The 18,847-nt window shown below is 33.1% G+C and overlaps 1 protein-coding gene across 4 annotated transcripts in view; it reads left to right on the forward strand.

Moving 5' to 3' along the window:
* CREB1 (cAMP responsive element binding protein 1) overlaps positions 1 to 18,847 on the forward strand; it is a 62,772-nt gene that overhangs the window by 13,412 nt on the left and 30,513 nt on the right. For 3 of the 4 annotated variants that reach the window (XR_013762347.1, XM_079130696.1, XM_079130695.1), the window contains exons 2-5: positions 3,145 to 3,266; positions 8,502 to 8,648; positions 9,391 to 9,432; positions 17,567 to 17,667. Coding sequence is in view for 3 of the 4 variants with exons in the window: in XM_079130696.1 (XP_078986822.1) it covers positions 3,153 to 3,266; positions 8,502 to 8,648; positions 9,391 to 9,432; positions 17,567 to 17,667 (404 nt within the window). In the remaining variant the exon portion in view is untranslated. The remainder of the gene's footprint in view (positions 1 to 3,144; positions 3,267 to 8,501; positions 8,649 to 9,390; positions 9,433 to 17,566; positions 17,668 to 18,847) is intronic. The other variant, XM_079130697.1, reaches the window with a different exon arrangement.

The raw sequence follows: 18,847 nt of genomic DNA on the forward strand, positions 1-18,847 counted from the left end.
CTCACCAGCACTTTGAGAAAGGCCTAAATTTTCCAGTAAAATACTATATTTCTACTATTACCCAAACGGTTGGTATTTACTGAAGCTACTGAGTTCAATCCCCACTGTTTAAAAAAAAAAAAAAAAAAAAAAGTTTTAGAAATTAAGACTGTCTTCTACCCTGAAGAGGTTTATAGGCCGCCTGAATGAAATGATGAAATACTAGTAGTTTAAATGGGGTCTTCTATCCCTTGGAAATTTTGCACCTTAAAAAAAAAAAAAAAAGAAAAGAAAAAGAAAGAATAATCCAATTAGAGCGGGAAGTAGGATGAAAGTCAGATTCCTGTTTTTAGTGTGCCTTTGCAGCTATTATTAGTTAATGGCTTTGTTCCTTTATTACAATATAAGTTCTTTATTTTCTGAAACGAAAAGTTGTAGAGATGCCCTATACCTTAAATTAAAAAACAAACAACTAAGTAGTCTCAGTGTGTTAGATAAACAAAAGATGTGTGATCTGTCTATGCCTTAGATTGCTTTTAACCAAATGGTAGAGAGAAACTACACATGGATGACAGTGTAGCTAAAAAATACATATAGATATATATGGCTTGGAACAAAGTCTTTTAGAATTGTTATGTATGTTTTACCAATTATGATAAATTTGTATCTGTTTTCATTTTGGTGTAAAGTGATGATTTAGGGGAGAAAAATATACTTTGCCTCATACTCTTGAATGGATTCATTTATTTGTTTTATTGTTATTGAGATTAAGTATTTTGCTTTCATATGCCATCCTCCCTCCACCACCAAAAGTGTAGATAAGTTTTAGGATTGCTGAACTGTTTGGGTTGTTATTGTGTGTTACATGTGAAATTTTCTTAAGATTTTTGTATTTTAAAAGAGCACGGATTGTAAGTACACCTTGTGTAGTAACTCAGTGAATTATGTCAAATGATGATAACCAAAGTTATTTGATAATTTTTAAAAAGTTTTCTCTATTATTTGGAAGTGTGGGATAAACAGTTTAAACAAAATTTAATCAAAAATGTAATTTCATATAAAGGTATCCGAGATTTGAAAAAGTTTTGTCAGCAAGTATCGAAATCATGATTGGAGTATATTTCTGATTCATAGTTTTAAAATGTTGTATATGACATCTGATAATAGAGTTTCTTAAAATTAGCTGGGCATGATGGTACATACCTGTAATCTCAGCAACTCGGAAGACTGAGGCAGGAGGATCACAACTTTGAGGCCACCCTCAGCAGCTTAATTAGCAAGACCCTGCCTCAAAATAAAAAACTAAAAATAAAAAGGGCTGGGACTGTAGTTCAGTGGTAAAATGACCCTGTTTTCAATCTCCAATACAAAAAATAGTTTCTTAAAATTGTACAAGTAATCCTGAATCTATGTTCACAGAAGAGAAATTCAATTGATACTGAAATTCTGAAGTATATAAAGAATACAAATTAAAAGTCATTGTTGGGTAAAATTATAAATCCTCTTCTTTAGAGCTACCACTTTAGTGCTTAACTTCTCATACCTTTTCAAAACATGCATGTGTCTTTATAACCACTTGTTTACTTGTGTGTATTTTACATAATGGTATTTTGTTAATAATGTCATTACATTGTATATAGATTTCATGCTTTTTTACTGCTGTAATTGTTTTAAAATGGTCCCTCTAATGATGAATGATTGTTTGGGTTTTTTGGTATTAAAAAAATCCTATAGTCAATACCTTTGAACTGTATCTTTGTGAACCAGTCAATAATGAGATCTCATTTACTTATAGTTGTTTTATATTTTGGATGTTACCATGTTGATTATTTGTGGCAGATATTTCTCCCAGTGTACTTTTCTTGGCAATTTTATGAATGTTTTAAATAATGATGTAGTGAAGTCTGTTATGTTTGCCTTTGTCGTCTGTGTTTTATACATTCTGATGTTTCTGAACTATTAATATTCATTTCCACCAAAATATTTTCACTTCCATTTTTGTTACTTGTAAAACACTTTTGTAGAACTCTATGAGTGATACTAAGATGTATAAGCTTGCAGTATATTGTGATGATGTATAATACTAACATAAGGATCAGTGACAATTTTGAATATTAATTACAGAGTAATAAAATAAATGCTATATTCTGGAAAAGCATTGGGATTTTTTTGTGTTATTTGTAGAATAACCATAAATAGTCCTTCACAATAAATTCATTTTTGTTGGGTAATATGCTAGGCACTGAATAATAACAATAGTATACTAGGAACATCCCTTCTTATCCTAAAGTTTTTAGATAGGATTGCTTCCCCAATTATCAGAAATTTCTCTAACCTACATGTAACTATTTTTGCTGCTATGCAATACCAGATTACCCAACAAATACACCTTTAAGCTCTTAGCAAAACAAGATAAATATCAGTTTTGGTTGACTTAGCCAGAACTTCACAATTAAACATTCAAAAAAGCATTTTATTTCTCTGTGTGTGTATGTGCATAGTGTAATGTTGCGTACTGTACATGAGTAAGGAGTCAGAACACTAACTTCATCAGTATTTGGGGCCTCTACTTTGGCTCGGTGATCTTTTATTCCATCTTTCTACCTTGCTAAACCACAACTTAGGCTCTTAAAATGTGGACTGATTTTTGTCCTACCACCAATAATCTCCTGTAGGAATACCTTATAATTTTTGTACTGCTTCCTTTAGGAGAAAATACCTTTTATAAGGCATACCATAAAGCCAGTGTCTCACAGACTTTGTCATTAGCTTGCTTCTCTTCTCTACCCTCTCTCTGTACCTGATGAGTGTTGTTTGGAAAAATTACAATTTTTGCTGCTACCCTCCCTGCCTACTGACGGGGAGATTTAAGGAAGAAAGAAGTCCCTTCTTATTTCAACATGAAGTAATATCCCAGTCTGAAGAATAATCAAGGAAACAGATTGATTTTTTTTTTCCTTTTTAGTAAGGGACTAGAACTTTTATAGTTCAGCAAATTTGGACACATTTGCTAATAATTCAGTTACATTATATTTAAACTATATTTCTAAATATATTTGCTTACCTAACCATCACATATACCTATTTATAACTTAAAATTTGCCTTTACAGTTACAAAAGCACAAAGCACTGTAGTGCTTGTAACACTCTTCCATATTATTGTAGGTAACTAAATGACCATGGAATCTGGAGCAGAGAACCAGCAGAGTGGAGATGCAGCTGTAACAGAAGCTGAAAATCAACAAATGACAGTTCAAGCCCAGCCACAGATTGCCACATTAGCCCAGGTATAAACCATGGAGAGATTCCAAGCTGTGTCTCTTTCAAGAGAAATATGCTTCCAAGAGATGTTCTTTAGATTATCATAATTCCTGTTTACTTAGTATTGGGCTATGTTTAGAAATATAGTATTAATTCAGTAACATAACAGTAAAATGTATCATTAAATACTAATACAGCATTTGTAGTGACATGATCCAAAAATAATGACATTTTTAACTGATGTGTGAATTAATTGGCAGTCTCAAACAAGGGCAGAGAACATTGGTTATGACAGCAGTTTTTTTCCTTTCAGATTTTATCAACGTGGAGGTACATAATATGAAAGCCTCTGCTTATGTATGCTTACACTAAAAAAATAGGATAGGTAAATAAATAGATATTTTAAATATAATACCTGATTCTTTGATTTTTGTCTTTGTCTTAAAAATCCTGTCTTTTAAGGGTATATCCTCTTTTGCTTACTTTTTTGTTCTCAAGTATTTTTTTCCTAAAATATTCTATTAATAACTCTATACCTGGACACAAGTGAAAAAGGTAGTTAATGTAAAAAGCAAATAGGAAATGGAAATCTGCTAGGTAAGAATTTGGTATTATTGCCTATTTAAGATGAAGGCTTCCAAGGAACATAACCCTGGTAGAAGCTCTGATATGTCTTGCTTAATTTCTCAAGAGTTTAAAAGCTCTGAGTGAAGTCACTGAGCAAGAAGGAGTCCTGGAAAACTGAGAACTCACCACGGTTGGGTGAGTGTGTGGTGGTTGGGGGAACTGCCTGAGCTAAAATGTGGACCACATACTGGAGCTCCTGCAGAAATATAGTCAGAAGGAGTTTTCTCCTAAGATAACCAGGGCCCACCTCCAGCTGTCAGGATAAAACAGAGTGAATACACTTGGAGATAATTGAATTTAGACAAGGAAGGACATAATCATTATAGGGTCAAGTTAAGCAAGACCGATGAGAATATGGGCTCATCGAAGGTTTCTTCCCCTGTAATAAAAGAAAGATACAATGCCAGCAGGCATCTTGGTGATTCTCAATATATCTGTCTCTGGTCACATATTCTATCTGGTCTGGTCCTCATTATCATCATGGGATACTATCATTCCCATGATAGCATCATCTTGGGCATTCTTTTCATTCTACTGACTTTTTTTCTTGTAGGATTTGTGTTCTTGTTCTGTAGCTTATGTATCCAGTGGTATCTTCAGAAAGGGCTTGACTGGTGAGGAATTCTTGGTAAAGAAAAAAAATTTTTTTTAAAGTTTGAAAGCATTGATCTATAGTCAACTTATTTTAATGTTGTTATTTTGAAAGACTAAATTTATTTTGCATCTCTGGTATTTTATAAAATCTCTGGTCACAGTACTTCAAAATCTCATTATCATAGGGATTGATAAGTTGGACCAGTTTTTATCCTTTATGTTCAATGAGACCTTTTATATTGAAAACTCATGTCTTCTGTTAAAGGGAATTTCTTTATTTGGTTGATTTTGTTTTTCCTCCTCTTCCTTAATTCTCACTAGGATTCTTATGATCCAAAGGTTATACCTCTAGGAATGTTTTTCTCATTTTTTAATCCTCTCCTGTTTTCCCTCATTTACTCTGCTCTCTGGGATATTTCCTCAATATATTCCATCCCATCTATTGAATATTTTTATTTCTGCTCTGTTTCCAAGAATTTAATTTGTTTGCTGAATAGTCCTTTTGTGTTTTAATAGTGTCCTGTTTCACAAAGACAGTATTTCCTCTTTATCTGAGAACAGTTATTAGTTTTTTGTTGTTTCAAGTTATTTTCTTCCCACGTAGGTTTTCCACCATATATTTCCCCTCTACCATTTGTTTTGGTCTCCATCTTTCATATTAGAGGCTTTCTCTAAATGTTTGATAACGTGGTTATCTGCTCAGGTTTAAAATTGGAGGTTAGCGATGTAGCTCAGAGACAGCATGTATTAGGCCCTGGATATAGCCCCCAGCACCAAATAAGTAAATGAAAGTAGGGGAGTAAGAGGCTGTATTGGAAGCTTTGTAGGTATGTTAGGAGCCTAATAGCTATGAGAAGTGAACTTTGCTATAGGGTAATTATGGTTGCCCTAATGTCAACCATAATTATGTCTTCTTGGTATTGATTAAGTTTCCCAGAGGATTCACTAGTCTCTTACAGGGAAAAGACCTGGGAGCCAAGTGAGAAAAGAGGGCTGAGGTTTAGTAGCCACCTTCAGCAGTGCTCCTTTGGGATTAAGCAAAGAATAATCTCCATTTTTCTTTAAGAATACAGTAGATTATTCTTCCACAGGGAGTTGGGATTGGTTCCCAAATTGTTTCTCAAAGAGCCTTCAACCAGCATTCCTTGTTTTCAGCCTCTTTTCACTGTCTTCTAGGATGCTATAGATTCTGAGGTTTGTGATTTTGTGCTGCCAGTCAGGCTTGCCCCATCTCCAGCTCATGAGTCTGTCTGAGATTTTCCCAATTCATTACTGTTCATTTATCTGCTCTCCAGTCTCAAAAAAAAAAAAAAAAGAAAAAAGTTATTACTGTTACTTACTTCCTTTGCCTTTGTTCTACACTTTGTCTGTTTCTGCCTATAAAAATTAAGCCATTGAGAGCTGGGATTGTAGCTCAGTGGTAGAGCGTTTGCCTAGCATGTGTGAAGCACTGGGTTTGAGTCTCAGCCCCACACATAAAATCATTGACAGTTCACTGACAACTAAAAAAAAATTTTTTTTAAATTAAGCCATTGAAGCGATTAACGAAGATTATTAATAGTATTGGAAAGATATTTATTATGTATTTAAAGATAGAACAGTTTCATGATAGTGTTGTAATAATCAAGTGTTCCTATGGCTTTAAAACACATAGGAAATTAATAGCAAAAATACTAATAATGATTAGGTCTGTGTGGTAGGATTATAAATGCTTTTAATTTTAAACTTTGATATAAATTTATAATGAGAGGAGCTATTGTGAAGAGTGATCAGGGTAGGAAAGGGATTATCCATTAAGTTAGATTGTTATATTTGCACTAAAAGACTTAGGAAAGAGGACATAGTTTCTTCAAATATTAGAAGAGCTTTTCTGTGTAATTAAGATGAGCTACTCTGAATAATCATAAGGTTGTCCCTTTCAGACTTTAGGGTTGAAGTATCTTTGTGTCCCTTTGGATTCTGACTTTACAAACAACACTCCATATGATTAATGCAGATAGTCCAGGGACCACATTTTGAGAACTAGATAAAACTAAGTAAGCCTTAAAGTGGCCGGAGAGAAAGTGATTAATATGAAAGGGTTTCCTAACTATCCTAAGATGAAACCTCCTGATTTTAACCTATGTGCCAAAGACTTCTTTGGTAGGGTTTTTTCCCCAAAACTTTGCAGTCAAATGCTTACCTGCATGTTAAACATCTCTGCAAATTCAGATGTCAGTAATTCCATCATCTACCACAACTTTAGCTCTCCAAAACCTTGACCTTATTCTTACATTCTCTATCAGTTGATGGCATAGTTTACCCATATTCTCTCATACATGAATCATGTGGATCATTTTTTATTTTTCCCTCACCTATTCATAAAGTCTTTGTTCTGCCTCCAGATTTTCATGAAATCCCTTTTCTTACTCTTATCCCTACCACCACTACTGCACTGTGTTCAGGCTTTCACCATCTCACTTTAACTATGTCATCGGCTTTCTCATTTTGTTTCTCCAACTCCAGCCCCTACCCCCCACCATGTATAAATCTACCATGCTGCCACTAAAAGTATCTAATATGAACTGCAAACCTCACCATGATACTTAGGAGTTCAAAAGCCTTTCAGTGGCTTCCCCAATACTCAGGATAAAATACGAGTTCTTTAATGCGACATTTACTGGGGCTTTTATAATTATCTTATTTGTTCCCTGTCTACCTCTGTTCCTGTATCTCTCCTGATTTCATATATGATACAGTGACACTTACTTGCCATAGTAGTACTGAACTACTATTTATCCCTGTCTACCATGTACAAACTACATTGTTTCTCTTTGCTTTACTACTCTCTCCGCCTGAACTTTTGTGCCTCTCCCCACTTCAAGTCATAACCTGTCTAACTTGTATTCATTGTTTCAAATTCACATTGTTCTCTGGTAGCCTCTCAGGTTGGATTGGGTAGCTGTGTTCGGTATGTTGGTTTTTTCTTTTAACAAACCTCATTACTCCACTCAATTGCATTTACTAGTGTGTCTTCCTCATTCCTTCGTAGACAACATGTCAATAATTTCTTTAAGGTCAGGGACCCATATCTTTTTCTCATTTTTGTAGTTTCAATTTATGTACATTATTCCTGACAATAGGTCCCAATACCTGTTTACCAAATGAACAAATAAAATTCCTACCCTGAATGTGTTAAGAGTATAGGAACAATAAATACCATCTAATACATATGACTTACAGTCCCTTTTAACTTGAATATTAACTCATTAAAATTGCATACTTTGTGCTACAGGGGAAAATTGGTTTCTCTTACATTCTTTCAACTCTGCCCGTTTACTCAAAATTAAAACAGACTCTTAAAACACCATATATTGCCAGTTATAATGATTTTTAAGGAGGGAAGGAATAGAAATTTTTAGTTATAATGCCTCTTAATACTTTCTCATTAATGAAAAGGCATACCTGGGAATAGATTTAAAAAAAAAAAAAACTGAATTGCATATTGTAAGGTGTATATTCTAGCCTTGGGTCAGTTTTGCTCAAGTTAGTAAACAGTTAAGATTTTATAATGACTGTTATTTAACATGATATTCTGAAGACTTTTATGTTCCTCAAAGGTAGCATATCTGTTGATCTTGCGGAATCCATCTTTTTAAGAACTTGTTATGTAATAGTAAGAATAATCCTTATTACTTAGTCTTCAGTTTCTTGGAAAATTGAAATGACAAATAGGATATGCAAGCAAGTAGGAAAATGTAAAGCATCATACAAATAAAGTGGTACTCAGTGTTCAGAAGTCTGTTACAGATTTTTATATTACATTAAAATAACCTTTTCATCACTGAGAGGAGTTGAAAGTGAGGGGACAAGGGATATGTAGGGTGTTTGTTTGCTTTAAGAATATTAAATTTAATCACTGTTTTGTTTTTTCACATCAGTAAGTACTTGCCTCACAGAAAGGTCATATTTTTGCTTCTAAAAAGTTACTTCATATTGAACCTGAGTAATCCCAAGGAGGTATCTGTAATGGTAATTTTTTTCCATGTTCAACACTGTAGGTATCTATGCCAGCAGCTCACGCAACATCATCTGCTCCCACCGTAACTTTAGTACAGCTGCCCAATGGGCAAACAGTTCAAGTCCATGGAGTTATTCAGGCGGCCCAGCCATCAGTTATTCAGTCTCCACAAGTCCAGACAGTTCAGGTATGTGTATAAAAAGTCTTTTTATATATGTTGTTAATAGCCATTTCTGTCTCCTTTCATGAGTTATGAAAATAAGGACACATCTAGTTCAGAGTTTACTTCACAGTGAAGGAATGTGCTGCATCTGAATAGTTACTTTATGTATTGGAACATATATACACAAGAAGAGACATAAAGAAAATGACTTGTAAGCTTCAGAAAAAAAAGAATTGATTAGGAGAACAGTTAAATACATGAGATAAAGTGGAAATGTTTGGGAGAGACTGACATACTTCAGTTAAGGAAAATTAAGATACAAAAATTGTAATTTCACAATTATTTTCTAAAACCTCATTTGTGTGAAAAAAAAAATCTTGATAAAAAATAAAATAATAATCTTACCTGAGATATTATTTGGACCGAGGGATCACATAAAACATTTTTAATATTGGCTATAGTTAGGACTTTCAGTTAGAGTATATAACTTGGAAATAATATATTTAGAAAGTACATTTTAAAGGTTGTCGATTATGCTATGTGTATCCTGTTCTTTGGAGAGTTCTTTCTTTGGTTTGATCCAAAGGAAATAAAGGCACTTTTGACCTCTAAAGGTGACTACTCTGTTTAACTTTAGGGAATCAAGAGCATTGTAGGATCTTTGCAACTGAGCTTATTGAAATTTAAAAAAAAAAAAAAAAGACTTGAACATTCATTCAAGTAGGCCATAACCCCAGCCTCCCATTTCATATTTTTTGCTTCACAGTCTTCCTGTAAGGACTTAAAAAGACTTTTCTCCGGAACGCAGGTGAGTCCTAGGTCCTAGATTTGAAGAGAACTATTATTAGAAAGGAAGGTGAGAAATTATTCTTTGTCTTTGTCCTTCTATATAAACATGAAATTTCATGGTTTGAGTAATAGTCTTAGAGGTCTTCATATCTAAGCCAAACTTGTTGCCTACCCACCCCTTATTTTATTGCTTATATCCCTTTTATAACATTTCTCCTCCAAATTGTAGTCCAGAATTACTTGAACACTTTCAGAGAAAGGAAGCTGTATCTCCTGGTATAATCTGTTTAGAATTAGGGGTGATTGCTAAAATGTTCTTTCCTGTGGTTAGCCAGAATATCTTTCTAAAATTTTCACCTGGTGGTCCCATTTCTATCCTCAGAAACTAGATTAACAAGTGATTCCTTTTCTGTTGATCTGTTTCCTCTTCCCCATTTCCCTCACCCTTCCTATTTATAAAAAGAAATTTACAGACTGGACAAAGTTTTGTTTTTCTTCAGTCTTTTATTGTATGGTATATCTTTGATATTCCTCTTTACCATCCTGGTTGTTTTCTTCTAGGATAGAATTGTGTTTTCCTTGAGTATGATAGCCAGAACTCTTCGATATCTGTAGAGTGGAGAGGTGCCCATGCCCCCTTTCTCCTGGAAGCATTCTATTAATGTGATCAAAGGACATACTAGATTTTGTCAGCCATATTATACTGATCATTGAGCTGCTATTAATTCCTCTACTTCATTCTGTCTTTGTGCTTTTGGTTTGCTTCAACTCTTTACTTAAACAGTGGGGATAATGTTTTCATGTGAAATCAAGTTGGATAAATTACTGTAAGATATGGGGAGTGGACATTGTTAGTAAGTAGGAGATAGTGTTATCCAAATAATTATCAAAGAATGTGATGTTTCTGTGAAATCACAGTGACTGAGCAATAGTTCTTTGCCTTAGTTTTTAATTCATTGAATGCTACCTTACCATTCTCTATACTATCTTGTTACTGATTCCCCACCCTGTCTTCCTCTTGATGACCATGAAAAGAACTTGACTTCAGTCAGAAGACCTAGATTCTAGACCCAGTGTGCATATTTATAAGTCAAATGATCTTGGGCATGTTAGTCTTTACTTTTTCCTTTTAAAACAATTAAAGTAGAAAATATTGAGAAAAAAATTACAAAGATTACAATTTTTGGTTATATATTTAATTGTTGATTATATTCTTAATTATAATGCTTATTTGGGGCAACATAATTTTGAATCTGGGTATTATGTAGACATGTATAAAAACATGTATTCATATTTTCAAGAACACATTTTCCATTAAGGTGAGCTCTGCTTATAATTTAGTATGTGTGTCTTTACAGAAGAAAAGTTGAACTTCTCGAAACAGATTCTATAAATAGAGATACAATTGTACTCTTTTTTTTTTTTTTCTTTAAAGGGTCTAAACCACGGAGAATCTATTAAACTTTAGTGGTCACTTCAGCTGGCTAAAAGATTATTAAGAAGTAGGCCTTAATGGCTTCCAGTCTTTCCAGTGTTGCAATAAAGCTATATTTTATTCTCAAAAAAAGTAAAATAAAATAAAATAATTTTCATCAGAAGAGATGATCAAATAAGGAGAGAAATTGCCCCTCAAACTTCTAGATGAGAGAATATTGGAATGTAACAAAGTTTCCAAATTATGCATGGTACATATTTCTTTTGATGGGAAGATTAAGATATTAGAATTTCTGTTTATATATTTTAGTCTAAAAATGTTAGAAGCTAAGTTATAGTGATATTTTATATACATCTTGACTTTGTTCTCACTTTATTCCTGTGTGTACATACAGATCACCTCATAGATTGTGTGAGAATGCTCACAAAAATACTGGGTGTTGAACTGTGTTTGGGGTTTACAGTAGCATCCTCACTTTACATTCATTAGTTTTGGCCACATTTCACTACAGTGCAGTTTAAATTGACAGACAAGATTTGCAGATTATATATTACTTTATTATATCCCATTTCTTCAACAAATGTCTAATGATCACACAATGTGCTAGCCACTGTTCTAGGTGCTATCAGATAACAGTAAACAAACAGTGGTACATGATGAAGATCACACTTGAATGAAGAGAGATAGACTATGAAAAAATAAAATGTGTCAGGTAAGAGTAAGTGATAGATTAATAAAACTGAGGAAAGGAATAGAGAAAGACATGAAAGGAAGGATGCTTAATTTTATGTAAGGTGGTTGAAAACACAGTGAGGAAAGACCAGAGGCGGTGAAGGTGGCTAAGCCAGGAAGATAACCAAAGCATATCCAAAGATTTGGAAATGAGAGTATGATTGGGTTATCAAGGAATGGCAAGATGTTGCTAGAATAGAGTAAGCAAGGAAGAGAGTGGTTGGACATAAGAATTTTGATAATTTGTAATATGATGAGGACAAAAATAAAAGTTTGCAACATAGAGTCTATGCTTATTATATAGCAAAGTATTTAACAGTTTAAGAATGGTTTGCTTTTGGTTTTTTATTGTTGTTGTTTTTGTTTTGTTTTTAACCTAAGACATTTTTCCCAATTTTCTGATCTTAATGATGGCAGACAAGAACTTAACAAGGGATATCTTACCTAACAGATATTTTTGAAAAAAGAATCCATTTTAATTACCTTTTTTGGGAGAAGTGACATTTTAACCATAAATGAGATGCTTTTTGAAAGAAACTTTGGCTGTGAGGAGAGCATTTTGAAAATAGAAATTTGAAACTTTTTTCATGTTTTTTTCTCCAGCAAACAATGAAAGTTTGTCTTAAGTCTATATACTTTAAAACCATAGAAATAGTTGGGTGCAGTGGTGGATGCCTATAATCCTAGCAGCTGGGGGAGGAGGAATGAGGAAGGAGGATTATAAGTTCAAAGTGCTGGTAATGTTGCTCAGTGGTTAAGCACCTCTGGGTTCAATCCCTGGTATCCAAAAAAAAAAAAAAAAAAAAAAAAAGAATTTCCTAAACTGTTCAGAAGGCTTCTAGTTTAAGTTTTGAACTTAATTTGTTAAAAATATGAAATTATAATGCCTTCCTATTAGCATGCAATAATTGACTTAAAGCCAGGGAGTGAAAATACACTAGATAGATTTCATTAATAACTAGCATAATTTGGTAGAGGAAAATGGAAAAGCATTGTTTTATTTTGTAAGTACAGACTTAAAATGCACTTATGTTTTGTTATCTGCATATTCAGTTGAATTCCCATTTTCAAAACTAGCAAATGTTAAATCACATTTCCAAAAACCTAAGTCCAGAATCACTGTTATAATCTTCATTAAAGGGTTAATAATAATCTTAATTCATCTTTTAGATTAATTATAATATTTTAGTGAAGATTATAAAAGGACTGGGTGTAGCTCAGTTGGTAGAGTGCTTGCCTTGCATGCACAAGGCCCTGGGTTCAATCCTCAGCACCCAAAAAAAAAAAAAAAAAAAAAAAAAAAATCTAACAATGATTCAGAAAGATTATTTAATCATTTAATAAAATATATTCAGTCACATAATTCTGTTAGTGAAAAAGTTAAATGATTTAAGAAATTTAAAAAATTAATGTTGAGTATGCATACACTTACCCTCTCTTAAAGAACCCTTTTTGTTTCATAATTTAAGTAACAAAAACTTTTTCTTATTTATAAAGGGATTAGCAGATCAAAAGAGTTTGAAGACAGTGTTCTAGAATTATACTGAGCTTATTGATCCAGTGAGTAAAAGCTATCTAAATCAAGAGTGTCAGTCCTATCCAGGAAAAGTACTTAAGTTTCTAGGGCACCAGGTATAGTTTTAGAAAATATCTAAGAATGTTTCACTGTGTAGTTTATTTTGAAGTTTCATATGATAAAAAGATTTTCCCCTTATGTAAACAGAAGGTATAGGATTTTAAACAAACCAAAGTTGAGAAATATAAACCTAAAGCTTCATATCTGTAAGCAGTGGCTTGGTGTTTTGAAAATTTCTTAACTGTCAGAAATAGCCAAAATGAAAGACCTTTTTAAGGAACTCAAGAAGAGATTAATAAGAGAGATGGCAAGAGGTGAGGGTCACAGGAAAGAATACTATCTTTAGAATGTGATTACCTGTGATACTTCTAATTGGGATATATGGTTATTTTACATCTGTTAAGTTTATATTGAGCTATAATTAATAACTTTAAAATGGATTTTGATACGATTTTTATTCTTAACTGTGGGTCCAATATGATTTTTGTCTTTAAAGATTTAATTCTTTTAGAGCAGTTGTAGGTTCACAGGAACATTGAATGGAAAATAGAATACCCTCCCCACTACATAGCCTCTCTCATGTTAACTTTCTCCCCCAGATTGGTACATTTGTTAAAATTGAACCTACGTTGACAACATGGCCCAAAGTCCATAGTTGACGTTAGGCTGCACTCTTTGCACTCTTAGCATTGGTACATTCCATGGTGGTTTGATTTTGTTTGACAGCCCTTAAGAATTAGGCTACATAGTACTCAAAAAGAGGAGGTATTACATTCATTATGTGATATTGAGTAGTCACTATTCCCTTTATATTAAAAAGTTAGTCACTAAATAGTGATATTAATTCTTTCTATTTGAATTGACTATCTTTTTTTAAAAAAATCTTATATCTTTGCAGTTTTAATAATCTAAATACTCCATGCAAGGAAAGGAAAGCAACATTTTCATTGTTTTGGGAGTTTTGTTTTGTTTTTTGCAGTATAGAGTATTGAACCCAGGGTACTTTACCACTGAGCTATTTCCTCAGCCCTTTTTTGTTTTTATTTTGAGACAGGGTCTCACTAAACTGATGAGTCTGGTCTCAAACTTCTGATCCTCCTGTCTTATGTTCCTTAGTTGCTGCCATTCCAGGTGTGTGCCATTCAGTGCAACACTGTTTTTTAATGACAGAAACAAATGAAAATGCAAAAAGAAGTTAGAAACTTGGAAAAACATTATTTCTATACATTGCTGGGACATCAACTAAACTGTCAGTGAAGTAGGTGATGAATAGATACTTTACACCTTGAAGTTATCACAAAGAATTTGTGGATATGAAAGAACATTTTAATTTTGTTTCTACATATATTAAAATTCTTGGATCTAAAATCTCTTTTGTCCATCCAAAGATAATGTAAATTTAGCTAAAGATTTATAAAATGTATTATTAAAACTGACTACTAGTGAAGGACCGAAGATAAATTATTTTGGATAATAGTTAATAAATATCCTGAACTTGCTAAAATTGCTCTAGTATGTTTTTATTTGTGTCTTTACCAAGTTATTGAGATCAGAGAAGGGCAAATTTTCTACCAAGGACCACAGATTAACTGAGTTTGGGGGAAATATCAAAGACCACATATAAAATAGCAACATTTATATCATTTCAAAACTATTGTGTGAGTAGTTTTTATAGCTTGTTTTAATGAGTTTCAACTTGGAAGAAAGTCCTCCTGTGTTCATATATGAACACATATATAAGAGATGGTCGTATCTCTAGCAGTTAGAGAAATGCAAATCAAAACTACACTGAGATTTCATCTCACTCCAATCAGAATGGCAGTTGTCAAGAATACAAGCAACAATAAATGTTAGTGAAGATGTGGGTTTGGTACATTCGTACATTGCTGCTGGGACTGCAAATTGGTGCAACCGCTCTGGGAATCATGGAGATTCCTCAGAAAACTTGGAATGGAATCACTGTTTGACTCAGTCATCACACTTCTCAGTTTATACCCAAAGGACTTAAAATCAGCATACCATAGTGATGCAGCCACATCAATGATTATAGTAGCTCAATTCACAATAGCCAGTGTATGGAACCAAACTAGGTGTCCTTCAACAGATGAATGGATAAGGAAAATGTGGTACAGTGGAATATTACTCAGCCTTAAAGAAGAATGAAATTATGGCATTTGCTGGTAAATGGATGAAGCTGGAGTATTATCATGCTAAGAGAAATAAGCCAATCCCAAAGAATTAAAGGGCAAGTGTTTTCTCTGATATGCACATGCTAATTCACAATAAAGTTGGGTGGGGTAGGGAAGAATAGAGCTACTTTGGATTAGCCAGATGGGAGTGAAAGGAGTGGAAGGGATATGGGAATAGGAAGGACAGCAGAATGAATTGGGCATTATTACCCTGTGGGCATATATGATTACATGACTGGTGTAACTCTACGTTATGTACAACCAGAAGAATGAGAAGCTATACTCCATTTATGTATGTGTCAAAATGCATCCTCCTGTCATGTATGACTAATTTGAACAAATAAAAAATAAAATAATTTTTTTAAAAAGGTGGTTATAAGGATGGGCATATATAAGTAAAGCAGAGGGCAAAGAAAGAAAGCCACAGAGGAACTAAGTAAATTCTGAGTGGAGTATTAACGAAGGTAAACAACTCTTGTCATAGTACTGTCCACTTTGAGTTTAGCCTTGTTCCTTGAATTTCTGATGCCTTGCTAAGGCTTTTTCACAGATCCTGATCTTTTCCATTATCTGTGAGAAAGTTTATGCAGATGCTGTGTTGATTGAGCTACTTACAGCTGCTACAAATAATAATTGGAAATTTTTCCTTCATGATCCTTTGGCAGTAATTTGTAGCATTGTTACTCTGCTGAGAATTATACACTGAATTCAGCCTTGCCCATCTTTTTATCTATCATTTCTGGATCCATTAATTGTTGCCTGTTGATTTTTTTAGGTCTTTCAAATGTTTCATATACTTTAAAGTTGAATGGGCATATTACTTTACTATAGGTGTGTTTTACAAAGCATTGCTAGATTTACCTGATTTCTTTTTAAAGTATGTTATTCTTTAGAACCCTTAGACTCCAACTGCATACCATTGGAATTTCTCAAGTATCTTTGAAGTACTTGTGGTCTTTCTTATTGCCATGGTCATATACTTTGATGTGGACCTAATCCATACAGGCCCATTTGTCTTGGCTAAATCTGATTCTTATTCTGACAGTATCATGTGCACCTAGTTCAGAAAGAGTATGTGACCCCTGCAGTTTAGACTAGAGAGGTCTGTAAATATGAATTTGACAGAGAAGCACATTTAGGTGTGTGAACTTCTAGTTTAGAAAGTCTAAAAATACTACTGGGTTGTTGCTTCTGACGGTACTGGTTTCAGACTGGAATAGTCTGATATGAGACTGGAAGGAACCACCAGAATTTTGATACTGATAAGAATGTCTGAAAGAGATGCTAAGTACTAACAGGGGTTCTACTTCTTCATAGCTTTGTAACTTGGGTAAATTACCTATCAACTTCTTTATGCCTTAGTTCTTTTATCTATAAAATGGATATAGTACTAGTACCCATCTGGTGCCTAATGTTACTATATTAAGTAATGTTACTATATTAAGTAATTGCATATATATATAAATATATGCAAGTGCTTTAGTATATAGCACCTGGCACACAGTAAGTTTTCAGTAAATTCTTGGTTCTATTATCCCATGTAAAATCTTTATTCACAAATCTTCATTTCTTTTCAATCTAGGGATATTTATCAAAAATGCATGATTCTTTACCTTGAATTTTTGCTTAAAAAATAGTAGAATGTCAACTTTTGAACATGTCTATATGTAATAGAGGACTTTTTTCTAACTTGCTAGAAATAACTGTGGAATGTGGTGAGGGAACACTAATCTTATTTGTCGTTTTAAGTAGTGCATAAGTGTTTGCATAATAGTTAAAGGGAAATATTTGTTTAGTCTCTATATAGACTTAGGACCAAATATTTAGTCATTCCTCCCCTAGTGTCAGAAACCTTGTTTAAGTTGGCAGTTTTGTCCTAACAACTGATAAGAAAAAACTGACAAATAATACTGATTAATTCAGGATTGATTTCATGGAGTCCTGAAAGAAATTAAGGATAAATGTTTTCAGGACAAATATTTTAGTTTCTCTAAATTCAACTTAAATATTCTACAAGTTAAGTAAAGGGGAAGGGAGAATGGGTTGTTGTGGTTGTCTCCCATTAAAAACCTAAGCATGTATAAGACATATATATATATATATATATATATATATATATATATATATATATATTCTTTTGTATTCAACCTTTTCTTAAAGTTAATGAAATTAAATGGAAACTAAATTTGATTATCAAGATCAAGTTCTTCTTTATTTTCAGATTTCAACTATTGCAGAAAGTGAAGATTCACAAGAGTCAGTGGATAGTGTAACTGATTCCCAAAAACGAAGGGAGATTCTTTCAAGGAGGCCTTCCTACAGGTATGAAATTCAATAGTTAGAACTTGGAATCAAAGATGTACAGGAAGTCTTAGATTGTTGCAGATAGAGATATGCCAGAAGACTGGTTTACTGCTCAAGTCAGTACTTTGTAGATGATTTCCCTTCATCTTGAGTTACTCCTCCTAAATAAGTTCAAGTTTATCACTTATCTTCCAGGATGAACTGTTCTTAACTCTCAACATTCCTGGATAAACACTATTTTTTTCTGTTTTTGTAGACTACTGGGTGCTACTTTTCGGTTAAAAAATTTGGAATACATTTGATAAATTTACAGGATTTTCTGGTTACATGTCAGTTCTGAGGTTGTATTATTCATCTACTTGGCTACATGTTTACTAGTCATTTTTATACTTGGTGCTTAGCAGATAACTATTTATCAATTTAATAGTTGTTTTAGGGTAATGCTTTGCTAACATCCTCTAATTTCAAGGGCATTATACTGTACTTTTGTGTCCAGCTATAGATGTTGTTTAGTCCATGCCTTGACTCCTACGTAGATCAAAACCATTTGTCATATGTAGAATCATCTCCAGAAAGGTCAATTCCACAAGTCTTGTTAAGTTTCCTTTAGAGTTTAATGAATTTCAGACTTACAATTATCTTCCTTTTTTTCAGTCTAACATTTCCTACTTATGTATATCCCAATTTTTTTGAAGAAGTAGTTGTCCCCCCCACTCCCACTTTTAACTACTAAGCTAATCCCTTTTTCTATCCCCACATTTAAATTAAGCATCCTTAATGAATATAAATAAGTTGATTTTGAAGGCTTAACTTTTATGATACTAGGTATATGTTGTATGCTTTTATGCTAATAGTTTCTTGTAAATTTTAGTAAATTTAGTGTTAAATTTTAACTTCAAAGTATAACTCATGTTAGTATATAACACCTTTGATCCTGAAGCAGATCCAACCAGGGATACATATAGGTTCTCTATATAAATTCTAGGCAAATATTAGTTGTAATTAAGATATGAGCTTTATATTGAAAAATATCTTAATTTTTCTAAATTGGCTTATAGCCTACATTGTAGTAAAGACTATTTAAATAGTAACACCTTAATGATCAAATAAAAGATGCTTTAAGTCCAGACATACGTAGAGAAAGTTATTAAAGATAATGACATCTTCCTTACAAACTTCCACACTAAAGTACCATTAT

Source organism: Sciurus vulgaris (assembly GCF_902686455.1).
Source record: "Sciurus vulgaris genome assembly, chromosome: 3".
In the NCBI taxonomy this organism is placed as follows: Eukaryota; Metazoa; Chordata; class Mammalia; order Rodentia; family Sciuridae; genus Sciurus; species Sciurus vulgaris.